Below are 20,840 nucleotides of genomic sequence, written 5' to 3'. Positions count from 1 at the left end.
CGTTTTAGGCTGCATCTGATTATTATATCTGTCACTACAATGGTCATTGTATGTATCACAAAATATTGCTGTGGCAGATATGATGTTGATTTTTTTATTTCCCTATTTACAATTCACTTAGGTACACTCCTCGTCACTATTTTGAAAATAGTCTTAGATACCTAGTTATTTCTTGTGCAAACTTCCAATATAGTTAAGTGCGTCTGACTGGCACAATATTTAGTTAGAAAACACATATTCATAAAGAAAGTTAGGACCTTTTATGACCTAGGCGTACCTATTTCTTAATTTTGCAGTAGTAGACGATATGAGAGTTGAAAAGGCCCCGAGTGTTTTTCAGGAAAACCCTTTTAAACACACAATGAAACTACTCACGAAATCCGCGTAGTATTAAAACCTTATCTTCCCATCAGAGGCTCCACAAACACCCATGATAGCAGTATATCCGGAAGCAATGATCACGCTTAGTCACGGCCAGCTGATCAGAGCATTTGTAATGATACATAATACATAATGCTGCGATGTAAATCGCTCGACAGCCATTGTCGGGCAATTGTTGTCTAAAATGCTCACCTGGGTAGGATGGGCTGATTATGACTTTGATGTGCAAAACGAACAATTAGGTGTGTGTAAAAAACTATGAATATTTATTGCAAACGCGAAAATAATATAACTTGTTTCGTTATCCAGGTTTTGAGTTGGCTTTAAGCTTCCATTTTACCCATGATGCAGGAATGCAGGCTTAGTTTGGGGTCTGTAATAAAATTCGTATTTCTTTTTTAGATTTTCAAAACTCTAGGAGAGAAGATGAGGTAGGCTAGTTTCCTAAAAAATAATAATTAGTCCGTCTTGTAGATTGTCCAAAATTAAGCGATACGTATTTTTTCTTTTTTAAATTGGATCAGAACTTGTTAAGATATAGCGTGTTAAAGTTGAGTGTGACGTCACAAGTTGCTACAATTTTCAGGACACTGTGACGTAAAAGGCCCCCACTCCTAATTTTTGAAGCGTATTATCTTTGTCATTTTATGTTTAATTAAAAAAAGAAAAAATACGTATCCAATATTTTTTGATTATCTAAAAAGCGGACTAAATATTATTTCACTATTTCGACCCTGGAAACTACCCTCTTCTTTTTATTCATATTTGTATGTAAATTAGGAGGTAATTAATGTAGCCTTCATGATTGTAAAGAGAGCTGAAAGCGTGTCGATCAAAAGGACACGACGACCTAGAAACATTTCAGTTTTCAGTGATTAATGATGAATTCGTAGATTAGCGTAATTATGCTGTCATCAAGTTATTAATTAGTAAATAGTCTTAGTTCATAGGTTAAACTTTGATCTATATGATAATCAGAAAATATCTAAACAACGATCTAACAAGAACTATTCACAAAATAATCACGCCTCTATGATTCCATTTAAGCATAATTTCAAAATCTTTTAAATCGTTTATCAGATTCCAAAAATTCTATAATTCCTGTAGACAGGGCCCATTGTGAACAAATCAAGGGCACCCGGAGGTGTCTGGTTACACCAAGTATGTAACACGATGCGTCTAAAATGAGGATCCGTACCAAAAAGTACAATTATCTGTGGCCATGCGCGGCCACATGGTGTATGGTTTCATTGCTTTGTGCAATTTAAAAAGTTTAATTTTGACGTTTAGTGGTTTTTTTTTTCTGGATATTATGTCAAATTTGAGTTTGGAATGTTTATTGTTTTTTTTTTTATTGTAGGTTTAGGAATTTTGGTGATTGTATTGAAGAGGCCTGTTCGATTTAATTCAAAAGTTCACTTATGTGATGGGCCGACAAAATCCTTGTAAATACTTCTTGCCTAAAAATTAACGGTTTTCCAGTATTATTTTGCGACAGTTTCTAGTTTATTTCCACAGTACTAAAATATGTAAAAATTGAAAAATCAAACGGCTTCTAAATATTTTTATGACAAACTTTTTTCCATCCACCTTTTTAATATTCACCAGTAACATTTGGCGGGAAACTGTTGAAAGTTGAACAACAATGGCATCTCAGCAGGCATAGAGCGACAGTGTTCGTCGCGAGGCCTCATGGGGACAATAATTGATTAATTAAATTATTATTATAGTAGTTAGAGTTAGTTGCGTCCACGCGTGGCAGATGTCTGTATGTAACTAGCGTACGTGGGGATGGTATTTAGGAAATTACATAATATGTGGCGCACATTGCAATCGAATGTAGATAGAGCATATTCCTAGGAGTAGACTTCGCTCCTTATTAGGTTGCAGAATTGGTTCTCTCTCTATTAAATAGTTTTACCATTAAGTCAAAGTATCTTATGACAAAATTTCCGACGATTGTGGACCTATAAGTATTTGTATTTTTACAGTAGGTGAACTTTTGTGAGTGTAAATAGACGGTATGCTTTTTCTAATTTGATAGAAAAATACTATTTTATCGTTCTGAAATGAATAGCAGGAAGCTCTCACCTACATCTAAAGCACAAAGATACATCGCCATATTTACTTTTATTCCCGGGACCCCAAGCTGGCGACATCCATTCCATTATGCCAGGCCATTGTGTAAACGCGTAATTATGTAGCCATGTACCACGAGCCCCTCCATAGGCCGCCATATTGCAACCGATGGGGTGTGAAACTTACTTGTTAAATATGATTTTTGTAATGCGATTCGAGGCCCTATTATTATTTTATGGAGTCGGTTTTGTAACTGGTGTTATGTTTTTTGAGAGGGATTCAATTTGTTGCGTTGGGCTTGATTTTTATGGAGAATTTTAAGCATAAAATAAAATAGTTCAAATGAGGTAAGAGTTTTCGATTGTTAACCGACTTCCCAAAGAAGGAGGACGTTCTCAATGTTTTGTTTTTTTATTGTTAGATACATTTGTGGCTCTGAAACTTATTGTGACAACCGAAGACCACTCACATTTTTTTTAAACGGTTTTATATTAATTTTAGATTTCAAATATTATTAGTTAATTAATCTTTTAGCTAAACCTTACCACGTCACAAAACAGCAATTTCCATCAATTACCATGTGGGTAGGGCTGCAGCTACCCACATGGTAATTGGTGATTGTAAATCGATGCCCGATAGTTAGCTAAACAAGGAGGTTTCGCGTTACCGTTTAATGCGGTTATTCCGCCAAATTACCGCCGATTAGCGGCTAATTCCGGATGGAACTGGTTCCTGTGGTCTTCTTGTCTATCTATTAACTTTGTTTAATTTGTATATATTAATCTTGGTTTTCAGTGGAAACAGAGAAGAAGATAGTCTAATGGCCGGAATTTGAACCACCATGAGTTGTCCCTCTAAAAAATAATAAAGCATTGGACATACTTAAGCAATCGAGCAATGGGAGCGTCAAAGTATTTTCAGATTTCTTTAAATTGATTTTCATGATCAAATAAAATAAAAATAGGACCGGCAGTACCTAGGGCTTAGACACATACGACTAAGTTAAGAAAATAAAAACAGAAATATATAGAGAGCAATATACGATTAGGTATTAGACAAGGCTTGCCTGAATATAATGTAGTTTAACCTCCACATAGGAAGAAAACCGAACAATATTCTTTTACTATAATACGTTATCTTCAAAAACATTATGAGAAGTATTGAGAAGCGAGTTATTTTATGTTATAGCACTTCTGTTATCCCACAATGGATCGGACGCGTGCCATATCCAATTGTATTCAGAATTTCTATACCTCGTACAAATTTTACGATGTGCTCAAGAAAATACCATTGTTTAGACTCACTTATGCGACAAAAACTTTGGAGCGTATAAGTAATTGCGATCAATAATGACTCGGAAGATTTTAATGGATTTCTATAACAATATTTAACAGTATTAAAATGATGGAACGGAATTCGTTTGGAAGTTCAAGACTAAAATGTTTTTAAAAGCATTAAGAAATATATGTATAAATAATTATTTTGTTTTATTGACTAGGTGTGTCTAGTAGTAGAAGAATGTCAACTATAGTTAAACAATAGAGGCTGTAGGCGTAAGAATATTAATGGAAGTAAATGAGGTAGGTTAATGCGAATGACGGCTGTCAATGATTACCTCTGTCGAATTAATGTTTAAAAAAAGGTGCCAGGAGAATTACCAACCCGTGAAACATCGCTACTTTTTATAAGTAGGATGGTTAACGAGAAAAGTCTTGATGATGATGTTTTTCTAGCGTCTTGAATTTTCACTTGGTTATCTACCGAAGTTTTTATTTATTGCTACTTTAATAACTTTCTTGATCCATAGGTACATTTACAACTAAGTATTAATATAAATTCCCTAATTCTGAAAAGATCCGACTTCCTTCTGACCTATGCAAAAATCATAAAAAGCAGCCTTCCAACGCAAAATCTGCAATTCTGAACATGTGACATCACGCCTCAACGCGTATTCTGACAAAGATGTCCGTAATCCTGCATGACACACAGACATTGTGTCCGACACAGATACCTGCGTTATTTGACACATTTTAGCAGATTATCCGCATTTCAGTTTATCTGCGTACGCATTGTGGATTGTGGTGTTTAGCATGAAAGGTGTTTGAAAAAGATGTTTTGTGATGAAAAGGACTCGTGTGTTTAAATCTCGTTATGATTGAAGATTATATCCATTTTATATACATATCTAAGTTTTTTTTTTTTTAAATCAAGCTATTTTGTTTGCTTAGTGTTCATGGGGAAAGAAGTATACTATCTCTAAAAAAGTACCTATCTAAGAGTCTTCCAGTCAAGAGTGAATAGGACACTTCTAGGCAAGACTGCTTACCATCAGGTGAGATAGTGGTCAAATGAGAGCCATTCATAAAAAATGTTTTTGTTTTTTTTCCTTCTACAAAGAGTTTCTATTCTTAATTTAACCTAGTCTATAACAAAGTTCACCAAAATGGATTTACGTCGATCTTTCATCAAGGGGACGTTATGGGGTCGTATGTGAATCGTATGGGTTTATGGTCTTAATGGCGACCCTATGGTAAATATAAGCTTAGTGTAAACATAAACATTATTTTAGTAACCCGATGAGCTTAGTAAAGTCCCACAACCGATTAGCCGGCACCCCGTGTTTTAATTCTGTGAATCATTTACTTTCCTTTTTGCGGTTGGTACTTCTATTTATCAATCCATTACAGCCCTTGACATCTTAGCAATAGGGGTGATACGTTTAGTTGTAAATGTGTAGAATTAAAATTGTTTGAATCGTTGTGGCAGTGTACCGAGTCTCATCGTTATTACAAAGGAGTAAGATCTAAATTGCTTTGGCATATAATATCAGCACATTTCTTGGTAATATGTGAAAACTTTTACGGGCATTGAATAATGCGTTCTATTGATATAGTCTCAAGGTGTTGTTTTGTGTGTTTGGTAAAGTTGGGAAGGAAAACCACCCTAGTTTTAATACAGTGCAATCTCTTTATTAATTTGTAAAAACTTGTGCAGATTAGTAAATCGATTGTTAACTATAGCTCGTGTGTTGTTTACTTACTGGACGACTGTGGGTGTATTCGTTTCAGTTTTTGAAATATTAATGAAATGTTATCCCACACAGTTTTTTTATCTTCATTACTAAATTTTTAAGATAGTATACCTATTTTTACACAGTGTCCCATATTTTTAGGAATTACTCTGAATAACCAGCATTGATAGCAGAAATTGCTAACACAACATCTTCAAGCTCTTCAAGGTTCTTACTAAAAATAACGTCACGCGTAAGAAATCAGCAAAAACTAAAAATGAAAAAACTATGTACAAGGAGGTTTCACTGTATTGTATTTAGGTGTTGCCATAATTACACAGTGACATCACGATAAAATTGTCAGTAGCACAGCAGTGAAAGTAATTGTGAGGCTACACAAAGAAAGTCTGCAAAACGTAACGACAGAATACAATTGTGATATATTTGAGGTGAGGGACAAGGCTTAGGCGGCAGCGGGAAGCGGAGACAGGAGCGATTTATTTACAGCTCTTTTCGATCTTTGATTATCTGAAGTTAGGCTACCGATTACTTCATTCCAGTGAAATATATTTGTCAAAATTATTTAATTACTGCGTATGTACAAATCATCAAAAGAATAACTTTACAGAAATTAAAAGTATCAACGAAGACTGCAACGATATTATTGACGAGGCTTATTATTTATCATTGATTTATTGGTAGAACTAGGAAAAAAGGTACCTACTAAGGTACTACTACAATATTTTTAAAATGCGCTTTAAGTTTTAAGGGGTAGTAGAGCAGAGAGAAAATCTCACAAAACTTAATGGGAAAGGAAGGATCCTACGACCAGACAGGTGTTCACAGCTACACCTAGAACTTAAATAAGTTCCAAAATCCAAACTCGCTGTCTCTCAAACCCTGTACCACCCAAAAAGGCGGAGTACAAATCCGCTTACTGGTATGACTGACAGCTGACAGCGGCGGGGACTGTCGGCCTACCATATTATATTGTTGGGTTATAGTTCGGCCGCTCAGAGAATGCGTTTCTGACACATCGCGATTGAACTGACGACGTAACTTTGTAATGGCGTTGCAGTACGATAAAAATATTTTTGCTGGTTATTTATCGTTTTAACAATTGTTGAGCATTAAAACAACATTATTATATCAATAATAATCAATGAATGTTGTAATTTTGTGCCAAATTGAGTGTCAAATAACTTGGTAAACAATATTTTTCTAAATCTATACTGCGCTATTACAAGGTTATGTCAGCGCTTTATATTTGTAGTGCTGTGCTAAAAATAACAGGCAAGTATCGTAATCTGTTCTGGTTGATGGTTCTTATACAGTTATACTTATAATATAAAATAATACGTTTTGTTTTTCTTTTTAAGAATTTGAAAATAATGGACTATAGGATAACTGTTATGAAATATAAAAATAAAACTATGATCAAACTGAACGCGCGATTTTGTGACGCTAAATAGTCATTTGTTGTCGTTTCGTGCGCTAAAACTAAGTGCCCTGCCTCATTAGGACGCCAATGGCGACGTCGCCGGCTACGTATCCAAGCAGTTAGTATTGAAATGTATGGAACCTAACTCACTTGGCGACGGTTTGGTAACGTCGCCAAATTGGAGGCGTGGCCACGAGCTACAGTTCCCTATGTGGCTTCTGGCTACCGTGGCAACTTGGCGACGTGGCCACAGTAGCCACTATAATGTACACGGTAAAGCGCACCTCCCTCACACAGTCGCCAATGTGGTCGCCAGTCAGCTTGCAATTTCTTGAGCGACGACGTAAACAATTGACTGTCGAGACGCCATGGCCACTCGACTTGGCGACATTTGGATGCCAGAAGTAGCCAGACCTGTGCCGCTGGCGACGTCGCCATGGCGTCCCAGTGAGGTAGAGCTCTAAAAACCTGATTTTGGAAGATTTTGACCGAGATATCAGGATTGATTCTGTTATTGATAATACCTAATATACACGTAATATACACGTAGGCGAAGATGATGATGAAGACACCACCTCCTCAAGCGAATCGGAGTCTGATTAACATTCTGTACGCACATTCAATTCAATGTACTTACTTTATTGCATAGAAATACAGATTGTAACTTTGTAACAAAGAATAAATAAAACGATTTTATTATATGAATATTACCTTTTTTTGGTTTCCACTTAAATAACTAAAATATAAATTTTAAATGATTCCGCCAATTTAAAACGAAAATAATCTTAAAATAATGCGGCGGTTTATTTTGGGGGAACGGTAACGAACTCAGTGTTATGTTGTGCCCATCACTAGTCCTGACTAACTGATAGGTGTCAGGAACGCATTCTCTGAACGGCCGAACTATAGTAGCTACCACTATAATATTGTACATATCGAGCATCGATGGTGAGAAGCTGCGAAGCTTAGGAATGGTCTATTGCTGCTGTGTTTCGCTATTTCATGAATAGTTTTGGACTTGGAAGTTAGGTGACTCGTGTAGCTCTGTTAGTGATATGTTAGCGTTATACCTAATTACTGTGCTCTACTTCATAGGGTTAAATAAGTAGGTCATATTTTATGAGGCTGTGTCGTTTCTCCTAAATAGAGCAAGGCTTTATTACTGATAACATAAACGGGATCTTTTATAAAAAATATAACGTCAAAATGTTTTAAGAAAATTCACATTTATATTGACAGTGAATTTGGGTCTAAGTAACGCTTAGTTATGTTTTTCGATGGGGAAGTTCTACTTTTGAAGAATAATTCATGTTCTTAAAGTCATCTTCTTCATCTAATCTCTGTGGGGCAGCTTCAATATCAATATGGGAAAACTTTTAACTTTCCTGGGACCGCTAACTTACAAAGATGATTAGGTACACTAACACCCTTCCTTGGGATCCACCAGCTGATTAAACATTTCTCAGCAATATATTCAAATACATCGCTGGATATTCTACCATAAGAGTTAATTCTGGTGTTGATGTTATGTTGGAATCCTTTGGCGGTGTTGTTACAAGGCATTATGGCTTATTGAATGTTAATGCCGCCGGGGTCGGATCTGCGCGGGAAAATTATTGCGGGGGTGCGTGCGCGTTGATTTAGACGGCACGAGATTTACCTGCAACTACATTTAATTATGAAAGAGTTAGATGTGACAAATTCATGCATGACCAAGACGGTAGTAAGGTAGGTGGCTCTCTGATGAACCCTTGAAAATGAACCCTTATCAAAATTCTACTTATAAGTAGGTACTTATCTATGTAGAGTTTTTGATTTCAATTAGTACAAGAGTTGTCAAATTCCTAGACTGTTAGGTTAACCAAACCAACCTTGTCAATTGGTTTGATAGGAGACAGGCCTCCTTTCCTCTAAAATACAATAAAACTGCTGAATGAAAATCAGTCATTCCCAAAGAATCCCGTAACGCATAAACTTAGACAGTAGACCCTCACCCCCGGATTATCCTCGCGCGTCAAGCAGCATGTGCGGCGGTTTGTTTTTCGCATGCTAATGCACTTAGCTAATGCGATCACCCGGAAGACTACGAGTAATCACTGCTAGGCTTCTATGCTCGTGGGATGACGGTATAGTTGTGGGGAATAGTGGGAGAGAAGGGCATTTTCCATCATCATTATTCAGGGAATTTCTTAGGTAAGTTGAAACACTGGGCGGTAATACTAAGGCCAAAATCTCACTAAAGACCCTCATCATGTCCTGTTAAAAATCTGGAGAGCTTTCTAGATGTTTAGTTTTGGAAGAATGTGAAATTAATGAAAATGTTGGGAAGGTAGGTAAGGAGCTTTTGGCTTTCATGACTTTCAACCTGCATACAGAGAGATATGAACATTCTTATGACGTCAGTGATTGTTATAAAAGCCACTTTTTGGAAAATTCAAGGCAGCAATAAAAAAATTGATACAAACCACAGATGCTGGATTTCTTTAGAAACATCCACAAACCTCTGTCACAGCACCCATCGCCAGAGACGGCAATAACCCGATGATGTGTCGCGAGGTTCACGCCAGAGTCAGATCCTCACCACAAAGTTAACTCGTGATTCACGATCATGACGCAGTCAATACCTTTGAAGACCTTATTACATATCATAGCAGATGGAAGATGTAACAAGTTCCTGTACATAAAGGCTGTTCACTCTGAAAGTAGTTTACTTATGAAGCTTGAATAACACTTATACTTTGGAGAAAAATAGCATACTTCTAATAGTTACATCAGTGGTCTTATTTAACTCGTCTTGTTAAAACAATTGCAAATAAATCGATTCTCATAAGCAGAAAGTAATACCCCAATCTTTCGAACACGTAAAAGAACAACAATTTACTCGCTATACGTAATAAGTACGCGAAGGTTCCAAAACCGCAACTCTTGCGCATCGGTGAGCGACGTCACATAAACTAATCATGTTCTGATATACGACGACGCTTCTCTAATAGGTCGGCGGCGCGGGCGCACCTAAATCACCCTTTGTTCGGGATATGTGATCGCATAAATACCGACAATATGGGTAACTGACGTGCAAATCAACGGCACTGATTAGTGAAGAAGTACTAAGTGGTTCGTTTTGTTAATTTTGAAAGTTCTAGGGAGGTGGAAGATGCAGATACCCTATGATAGTGGGTGCAGTGGTCTGTCTTCCAATATTTTATTTTGTAAGTAACAGCAACAATGAGTTATGGGATAGATATACGTATATCGACGCCCATGTTAGCCTGATACTATCTAAAACACGCTTAGGTAATAAAATCTAATGCCCTCCGCTTACAACAGTTTTTGCCAATAGCTGAAAACGAAGGCATACAAAGTGTATATGTGTGCTTAGCCACTAGCTACCATGTCATGATCGACATCATAAAGTACGTTATCATCTACATCTACAGTAACAATCATTAAACTAGCATCTTTTAAAGTTACACAAAATATGAACCTTCTTCACACGAGGATATACTCCAGCAATAAACAAAACAGTTCTAGGTTTCGTAGTTCAGTGTATCGACGAGTATTCACATCTCGTCTGTCGCGGTGTATCTGTTGGTTGCGCATAAAACACGAAATTGCTTTCGCTAAACTGCAGCTTGAACAAAGGACGCTTGCGGAATGTATGGGGTTGAGATGGGGATCAAGTGAAGAGAGGAAGCGATTTAAGACAGGATTTTAGATGGAGAAAAACTTTGTAACTACCGACAGCCTCGTCAGCTTGGGACCACTCAGGAATATGCAGTGATGCTTCATAGATTCTATTAAAGTCCCTCATTGTGAAATATGCCATTGCTTTCTCATTGAAAGACTTTCCATCATCTTTCAATGGCCACAATAACATTTAAGTCTTCAATAATTCCTCTCAGGATGGTTAAAAGTGTATAGAATAGCAGGCAGCTAGCTAAAAAGGCTTCTTCAATTGCTGTATGATCGATTGCTTTGTTAACAATCCCTTGTTCGAATCTTGAGGGTTTCAGGTATCTAATCATAGACATTAAAACATCAAACAATCACAAATATTGGACCTACAGTAAGGTATTCCTTTTCTTCGAACTGTTCACCGCTTTCTCCAGTACTTCAGGCCAAAGGCGAGCCGATAACAAAACAGTGCGTAACGACGGAGGCTGGTGGCTCTCGGCCGAATGTCCCTTTGTGGGTGTTCCGGTAACAGTCCCAGTATTTCTATTCGTGAGCCGTGCCTACATTGTCATGCTAATAAATATGCTGTGGACGTCTATCATGGTCTGGCAGGCGACTTCAAGTGTTTTGGATTCACTTGGTAAGATTGTAAGGGTTGTTGTTTGATGTGAAAAATCGATGACAATAATGAACTAAGCCATGAAATCATTTAGATAGATAGTGAATCTAAAAGATTTAGAAGCATCTGAGAAAGATCCTCTATAGTTGTAAGATCTATGATAGCATAAGTAACTGCTGTTAATTTAAATTACAAAAAGAAGCGATGACAATTCAAAACTTTAAAACATATCAAAGACAAACAATAAAATACCCCAACAAAAAACCCATCAGAACTCATCAAAAAGTCAATTACGATTCCCAAATAGATCTTTGATGTCAACATTGCATCGCATTTAACTGCACTCGGGTGATTTCATGTGCCATTACGCTTAACCCTGCGCCCGCCTAACTAACCGTGGCAAGGGTTACGGTCCCTGTGATCGCACTAGTTTCATTTTTGGTATTCTTGTAATGCGGTGGACCGGGGCAGCTATTTCGCGGATTATAGGGGCTCTCTGCGGAACGGGTTGGCCAGTTGACGCGGAAAATTTACGCAGACATTGATCTGAGTTGGTTAATGTAGCTCTTTATGATGATGTTATTGTTCTTTTTAAATCTATACTAATATATTTTTGTTTGGTATGTATAAACTCATAACCTGCTGTACTGATTTGAAAAATTCTTCCACCATTATAAAGCTATATTATCTGCCAGTAACATAGGCTATTTTTGAACGCTGGTGAAACCGCTTGAAAACGGCTAGTAGAATATAGTTAGAATGGTTCCTTTTTTACGGCGTAAAAAACAGATCGTTTTCGTTCCTGTGGAGGTTTTATATTCTAGTATTTCCAGTAAACTGGACATAACTCGGTACACCACACAGAGTGATCACTCACACCCAAGGATTTTAACCCTTCACAAATCATCTGCGCTAAGCGATGTGTCAAACCGCCAGCGATACCTCGCGACCGTAAACTGCACCTTCTGACGTATTATGTATTGTTCGACGTACAAAACTATACTTACGGGTCGATTAGACCTGCAAGAAGAATTTTAAGTGTTAGCTTGAAGACTTAAGGTTGGTTTTTCTTTGGAGTTTTGTTACCTAGCTGGCAATTGTCCCTACTATGTTGCAAGACAGTAGCTCAGAGAGATTTTACTTTCAAATTTACAAATGCAAAATAGCATATTGTATTCACGGAGGTAGGTGTTGTGTATTTTATTATTTCGTTGCAGCAGTTTTGTTAGACGATTGAACTTTGGACGTGGGATTTTTAGGCATTACTTTTGAAATAGGGTATTGTGACGCAAGATTTTGTCTCTGGTCTGTCGAATGGTGATTGCTTTGGGAAGCGTTTAAGGCTGGGTCCTCTTTGTCGCATGAATTTGGGATTGTGTGCAATTTATTTCGGTCTAGTTAAATCTTTGGAGAACTTTGCAAATACCCACTAGGGAGTTTTCTGTTTTATATAAGGACATTATTTGCATTCCATATACCTACCTACAGTTATGAAAATATGTAACCAACTATAATATTTTGTTCTGATTATGTGGAACAAAAGCATCCATGAGACTTAACTGAATGTGGATCCTAGGCAGTCAACTTATAAAAGACAACAATAAGTAGATACAATGTTACTTTAAAATTCCTCGGAGTTGTCTTAACCAAACTATGATTCTTTACTACATAAAAATGCTAAGGCATAAGCAACTTAGGATCTCTAGTAAAAGTATCACATCAATCGGTACCAATACCTACACGAATGTTCAATCACATGAACATAAACAATCAATACAGACATGAAATCCTCTAGAGCAGCTACTGAACGGATACCTCCACTAATTCCCATCCCAATATTCCATCAATCTATTTTGCTTACCTACCAGAGATAGTTAATCAACATTAGCTCCCATACAAGTACGTCATGTCACACTCCTATCTCCAGTAAGCAAATGAAGAGATAGATACAATATAGGGACAGGCCGTAAAGGTGCGCTAAGTACATCGTATCACCGTGGTATTGGTATCGAGGAGTGGGAGGAGGGGGGCGCGATCGATACGAGAGGCCCCTTTCAGCGTACTCTTTGTTTGGATCATATAAAATCTTCAGGGGTGTGGTCTGAAAGTAGGGGGTGCATGGTTTTGGATATTTGAGACTGTTTCTTTTTGAGGTTTTGTAAAAGTTTTTTTGGAATGATTGAAGAGATCGAGGGATTTATGCGTACCTAAGCTTTCTATTGACGAATTAATATTGGGACGTATGATTTCGTAGTGGTATCTTAATTTTGAAATTGTCCAAATAAATAATTATATGGGACAGGGATTAATTATTCTTGGTGCTACATGAATACCTAAGGAAGTTAAGCATTAACTGTTCAATAGTAGGTACATAATTATGTACGTATCAAAATTACAAATAGTGCATGTTCTTCGCAATCGTATGGTAATCCTACTGGACACAATCTTCTGATTGTACCGTCAACCATTACTATGATTTATCACCGGGTCCATACCTCTGCCCTCACGGTTTATACCTACCTCTACCTTCTATCTCTCTACCTCTACACTCTATGAGCACTCCGCCAATGAAAGCTTATGAAAAGATGAAATTCAATTATTGTACACGTTTGATATTACGATATTGAAGATGGATTTGTATTGTGTGGTTATATTTTTATGTAGTTATTGTGTTGCTGGGCTAACATCAATGGACCATATTTTATTTGAAAAAAAAAGATGGCTGCCGAAAATAACAGTCAATCTTTATAAAGTAGGTACGGTGCCTTTCTATTTAGGCACATTATTTTTGTGTTTTTCAGTGTCAGTGACTCAAATATCACTTCATTTATTTCTCCAAGAAGAATAAAATATTCAATATCAATTTATTTCACAGTTTTACTAACAAACCATGTGATTTTAATGCTTTGAAACATAACACCTCATCCAGCTTTTTCGAAAAATTTGAATGTGAAACTTTTCAATCAAGGGGTGGCTGAGTCCATTTGCAAGGATTACCCTCCCCTAGAGAGCTAAGTATTAAGATATACCTACAGTCTTATGCAAGGAGGTAACATACTTCTTGGTTTAAGGATTAGATGGTAAGCTTGGATGGTGATGACATGGGATAGTGAAAAGAGTAGGTCCTGTAAGTATTTCATTTCGTAATTTGTGATATTCGGTATTACTTACAGGAGAGATTCATTTTTTTTCTTATGTGCTCTTAGATTTAGTTTTCGTATCTATGTATGTTACTACAACTTTGTATGTAAAAAGATTCATTATTTATCTAAGTAAGTAGGTAAGTATCGCGTTTGTTCAGAGTAAAACCGTTGTTTTGGTAGCTGAAAGAAACGCTGGTGGGTTTGATTACCGACTCTCTTCCTCAACCTTTTAAGTACGAATAGGTAACTATTTTTCGTGCAAAAGGAAAAGATATATCCGGCCTAACTTATCACTTGGGATTTCCGGACAATTTCAGCACACAGTCATACTGTATGTCACAGCTTTAAAGGGTGACTTCTTGGCTTCCAGCCAGGGTTACTTTACCATGTACCTATTCCTGTACCGTTTAAATGTAACGATACATTTAGCGTGTAAAGTTACAAAAACACTGTAACACGACCGGGCATCGAACTGCGGACATCAGACGTCTGACAATATCGCTCCGGGCGTGATGCGATCACTCGTTAAAAATAAATGGTTCTGTTTTCAAACATGACATGCGTAGGAGTCGATTGAGCTGTTAATGATTTTTTAAATATAGTTTGAGTACTAATACCTATACATCTTGTATGTCTTCACACTCAAAAAATATAAAAAGATACCCATTGAATTTTATAGGTGTCAAGAAAAGATAAATCCACATAAATCATTATATTATTTCGTAATGCAAAAAGGTACGATCCGTACTTATTAATTTCTGTGTTATTGAAATTTGTTCAAAGTGCAGTATTAAAAACATTCATTAGGACACTTTAATCCCTGGTCAATTGCTTGATGTGACTCAACAAAATTATTTAATTGATGGGTGTATTACCTTGGAGGATAAAATTAATACAGGGTTTCTCGAATATTATTATTCAATATCACAAATTAGTAAATGGGGTCAGTCACCTTCAGCTTCAGGTAAGCCAGTTACTAAAATTGATACTCAAAGATCCCTTCTAATAGCAAATGATTTTCAATGATGATGATGGGTGATACTTACTTAATTTACATGAATATCTGATGATAAAGAAATAATTAAATATATAGCAAGTGTAGTTCAGTTCCACCATACATTGTCATTTGAGAGTACCTTGCAAACGTTTAGTCAGTCGATAGTCTGTTTGGGCTCATAAATCAGTATGAAGATGAATGATAAGTAGTAGGTAGGTACGCACATTCGATATCCATATCGGCCGACTATTTAGTCCGTATAGGTACTACGGGAGCGCTAAAGGTAAGCTGAAATGTTGACAACTCATAGGAAAATCTTCCCCTTTATTTATATTATATTATAAATTCACCAACTGTTTAAAAAACGCCAATTTCGCTCACAAGCCAAGATTTTTTATTACCACAAACAATAAATTAATAACAGATGCAATAAGCCTAAAATGGTCATTAGCAACTGCAGTACGAATGCAGAAGTCATTTCTCAAACCATATGTAGAAATATAAATTATATTTTATCAACACGAGGATATTATTTTACCGTCATGGTTGGCGCCTCCGTGGTCCGAGGGGCTTAGGGCTCCAATTGTGGGATGCCTTCGCTTTGCTAATGATGGTAAGTATTTGGGTTTTAGAGATATGGGGAATAATGTTACGAGGTTGTCTGTTTGGTATTGATATTTTATTGTAGGCTTACCAAATATATATCGGCGTGATAGCAAAATCTTTGGAAAATAAATGCTAAAGACTTATTTTACCAAGATTGTGTTACTTATAATAACTTTTGTAGAAATAATTATTCTAAAATATGATATAGGCACTAAAACCCCATCAAACTGCAAACTTTTAGGATAACTATTGGCGGATACTTAGTTGGCCGAAATTTCTTCGTCATTTTGATTAAGTGTTCCAAAATATAAAAATTGCAAACAATTTCAAGCCTCTCGTTATCACTGTCAACCACGAATCACGATTTACTTACCTACGTCAATCCAGATCAACGAAAGAGATCGTTAAAAAAATCCTCCGCGATAATGTACAAAATCGCCATCTGCGAGCCAAATACTTACTTCACTTTTATAGCTAAATACTTATATACTTATATAAATTTTCCTGGTAAGATAAGGTACCAATTTAAAGTACCTAGGTACTATAAAAATACCTGAGCTTTTAGGCAGGTATTTCAGAGGACGAAAATTCTAGTTAGGTAAATATAGAATTTTATTTCTATAAAATTACACAGAAAGCTTCCCAGTAAAATTTCAGCACATTATTAGGTATACTTAGGTACAGCGTATTCGGAGAAATACGGAGATTTATTTTGGAACTTGTTTTTCTAGTTTTAGCCAAGTTATTTTTATCGGACATAAGTAGTGGACATATAATTAGAATTTGGGTCTTTCTAAAAATAGTTTTACTCACCCACAGACTAAAGTAACCTAAGTATGTTTTTCGGAATAGTTTCCTCTTACCAGATTAAAAGGTTTAGTTGATTGTTTTAAACTTTTGTATTATTTTATCTACAAAAAAATAATATACCTAACTCCCTAGCTACCTTTCAATCTACCTATAACCACTAGGATATTACAATGGTAGGTAGGCAATAGTTACAATTCCGTCGCGACACGGTTGCGCCGACCGACGGTATTCACTCTACATAGCAATGTAACAATACGACTAGAAGTTGTAACGACGGCTTGCTACTAACATGTTTTTTGTTCATTTGAATAAAATAATGCTTTAGTTCAATTTAAATATTTATTGTCTGTCATTGTTTTTTTTTGGGAATATCGAATAATATTTGATGTCTTACCTACTTTAGTTACTACTATAGATTTGTAACTGTATTGTCATAATACCTACTATATTTATTAAAGCAAGATTTTCTTTTGATAGATACTCAAATCACAAGTTCAGCTGACGCCGCAAAAATAACAATCGCGAGAAAGATTCTTCAAAAAGAAAAAAAAACAGAAAAAAATGTGAATAATATTAATAGTGGTAGATAAAAAGGCGACACGATGACAATACGTAATGCGTGGGCTACCCCCCAGCAGGGTGGGGCGGGGTGGGGCGTGGGGTAGCTGTGTACCGTTACAGCGGGGTGTGGTTTGCCGTTCAATAACTTAATACACTCGGAAGGCTTTCACGCTGAAATCTCGCTCGGTTGTACAGCGGCCGACTGATCTTGATACTTGAGCTGCTGTTTTTGGGAAACGGTAATGTTGGCCGATTTTAGTCCGGTAATTGAAATATATTTTTATTTGAAATTGTAGATAGTGTTGTAGTGTTAAATGGTTTCTAAATAAGGAATGAAAAAAGTGTACTTTTGTTGCCACCGGAAGATAGGTTTCTTTATTCATTGCCAGAAATAATACCTATTGACATTATTGCTCTATTTAAATTGTAAACGATAGGACTGATGTATGTATCTCACAGGAATAAAGTACCTAATGAAAATCTCGACTCTGCCAACGGAACAAAACAACATCTGCCTAAGCGATGGTTACAAATACCTAATGTAAATGGGGTCGTGAAATGACTATCCAATGATATGCGTCATTGAAGTTTATGGGTAACAGCAGTGATTTATCATAGTTGTCAATTCCATGATTTATGGCCAGGTAAGTATGCAAATTACGTGCTAAATTATTATTTTATCGATCAGGCGCGACACACAGGACAAACACTAGCATGTAATCCACCCGGATTGTTGTATGGAGGCTATTAATTGCAGGTTTGCAGGTAATCGATAGAGGTGGCGGGCTCGCGTGGATCACGAGGCGCGGTCCTCGGCCGGCGGCGCGCCGGTGTGCGTGACGGATCATGGCGGCGCGGGGGGCGCGCGCCCCGCCGCCACAGTTAAACGCGCCCGCCGGATACGCGCCGCGCCGCGGTTGAAAGCTATCCGGCCCCCCGGGCGGGCAGGCGCGCGATTGGCTCGCCAGGCGCCCGAGCCGTAAGCGATAGCCAATCGCGGCACACGGCCGGCCCGCCCCCACCGGGCGCGAGTCGGGCCGCTCGGCCGCGGCGCGCACACTCGCTCCGATGCGCGGCTCGTGGGACGAGGCCGCGACGGCGGCGCTGCACGCGCGCATCCTGGAGGCGCACCGCGGGCCCGCCGCGCCCGAGCGCGCTGCCGAGCCCGCCGCCTGCGCCGAGCCGGCTCCGCAGCAGCTCAGCGTCGAGCTGGCGGCTCCTACTCCTCTGCTGCCGCTGCCCACGCTCTCCTTCAGCGCCGCGCAAGTAGCCACCGTGTGCGAGACGCTTGAAGAGAGTGGCGACGTGGAGCGGCTGGCGCGATTCCTCTGGTCTTTGCCGGTGGCTCACCCCAATGTTGCTGAACTGGAGCGCTGTGAAGCTGTTCTACGAGCGCGAGCCGTAGTCGCCTTCCACGCTGGAAGACATCGTGAACTGTATTCGATTTTGGAACGGCACCGGTTTCAACGTTCAAGCCACGCGAAGCTGCAGGCTCTGTGGCTGGAGGCCCACTACCAAGAGGCTGAGAGGCTACGCGGGCGACCACTAGGGCCCGTCGACAAATACCGTGTACGAAAGAAGTTTCCTCTGCCTCGCACCATCTGGGATGGTGAACAGAAGACGCACTGTTTTAAAGAGCGCACGCGCTCGTTACTTCGTGAGTGGTACCTTCAGGACCCGTACCCCAATCCGACTAAGAAGCGTGAGCTGGCGGCAGCGACGGGCCTCACGCCGACGCAGGTGGGCAACTGGTTCAAGAACCGGCGGCAGCGGGACCGAGCTGCTGCTGCTAAGAACCGCTCGGCGCTGCTCGGGCAGGGCTTCGCCTCCTCCTCCACGTACGACGAGGACTCAGTGGACTCGGAGATCAACGTGGACGAAGAGTAAAGTTACAGACTATAGTGTTAACCGGCGACGCCAACGGGCGTGGACGCTCAGTGACTGACGATGCAATATAGACCACAGTTATCTATTATCTTAGTTAGATCGCAGAGTCCGTGATGTATGTGATGTTAAGGCATTGTAAACCAGTTCGTTAGGGCATATTTGTATCGTTAAAGTGTATGCGAGTGCTCGAAGTATCAGCATTGGTGTATCTCAGGTATGTACCAGGGCCTAGGCCTCCGACTAGTAGCTGTAACTCGACTGCACTGATAAGTTACTCGTTGTTAAGGTTTAACAGGGTTAATTTTACGTATAATTTCGTGTTTATACTCCCACTCAGACGTTAGCTAATTTATTTGATACCTTCGCGCGGCTGCGGTAGATATGGATGCGTTTCCGTGAGAAGCATTTACTTACCTAAATATTTATACATCCTAACTATTTTTACCAGTAAATATAGATTTTATTTATCATATCAGCTTTTAGTTGTATGTTATAGTTATTATAAAGTGTAGATAATTACGTTCGTGGAGTAGTTGTAAAGTAACGCTATTATTGAAGGTTTGTACCTGAGCACGATCACTTCGCGACACACCGTTGTTTAGTGATGTTGTTTCATATTATTGTAATTAAATATATCAATTATAAATTATTTATTACGATATATCGGCGGAAAATAATCGTTTTTGAATAGAAATGCTGTAAGAGAGGTTCTTAGGCCTTTAGGATTGAATATCTGTGTCTAGAAATATAGGCCTAACAAATAAAAGAGCAACGGAAAGTGACCATGCATTTTAAAAATAAAATAAGAACCAATTGGCTTATAACATGAGTTAAAAGTATCAAAATCTTTTATCCATTAATAGTTTTTATGTGTTAGGCACCAAAATTTTTATTTCTGCATTTTTTTTAAATCTAATTATTCATTGCCGCATAAAATATCCCGAAATATTTTAATTAAACATTTTTAGGAATTAAAGATTTAGGTATTAAAAAAATAATCAAAAACGTCACAAAAATTTGATGCACATTTTTTATTAACTTTAGTTTAAAATAGCCAGAAAATAGCTTTTTTAAATATCTTTTTCTATCATTACAAAGGCTTCGTTTTTCTATAATAAAATTACCACTTTTCATAAAATTATTTAGGAATTTAGTAGTTTTTAGAATCGTAGAATCAAAACTTCTAGACAGGGCCTAAAAGTTTGCATACATTTTTCAATTATTTTTATAAAAGGCCACAAAAGGTTTTTGTTATTGTTAAGTTATAAAGGACTCATCATCATATTAGCGAGTACACGAAATATAATCTCATAAAAATCTATTCGGTTTCTTAGGCGAAAACAGAGGATAAGGGGATATTGTTCCAACTTTATTACCATTCTTTTGGCTTTACAACAAATGCGCGAGAAATAATTGTCTTTTACCACTTTAGATTCTTGTCAGAATTTTTGATATTTATCTAATAGCGATGAATCACTTATGAAGTTAAGTAATCTGAAACTAATTTCCTGTTTTTTTTTTCTGTTTTTAAGTGTGAAAGAAAAAAAAAATTAATAAAAACGTCCCTCACACATCAAATCAAAGTCACAAACAGTAATCAATGTGAATGTTATTGTTTTAACGATTTCAAA

The 20,840-nt window shown here is 37.7% G+C and overlaps 1 protein-coding gene across 1 annotated transcript; it reads left to right on the top strand.

The window, feature by feature from the left end:
• The first annotated feature begins 18,390 nt into the window (after nucleotides 1-18,390).
• On the top strand, nucleotides 18,391-20,148 carry LOC135117095 (homeobox protein SIX6-like). The gene has a single exon (XM_064035511.1). The coding sequence runs from the start codon at nucleotides 18,391-18,393 to the stop codon at nucleotides 19,207-19,209; it is 819 nt and encodes a 272-aa protein (XP_063891581.1). The 3' UTR covers nucleotides 19,210-20,148.
• The last annotated feature ends 692 nt before the right edge of the window (nucleotides 20,149-20,840 follow it).

Source organism: Helicoverpa armigera, chromosome 7 (genome assembly GCF_030705265.1).
Source record: "Helicoverpa armigera isolate CAAS_96S chromosome 7, ASM3070526v1, whole genome shotgun sequence".
Classification (NCBI taxonomy): Eukaryota; Metazoa; Arthropoda; class Insecta; order Lepidoptera; family Noctuidae; genus Helicoverpa; species Helicoverpa armigera.
This window is presented reverse-complemented; position numbering and strand designations above follow the sequence as displayed.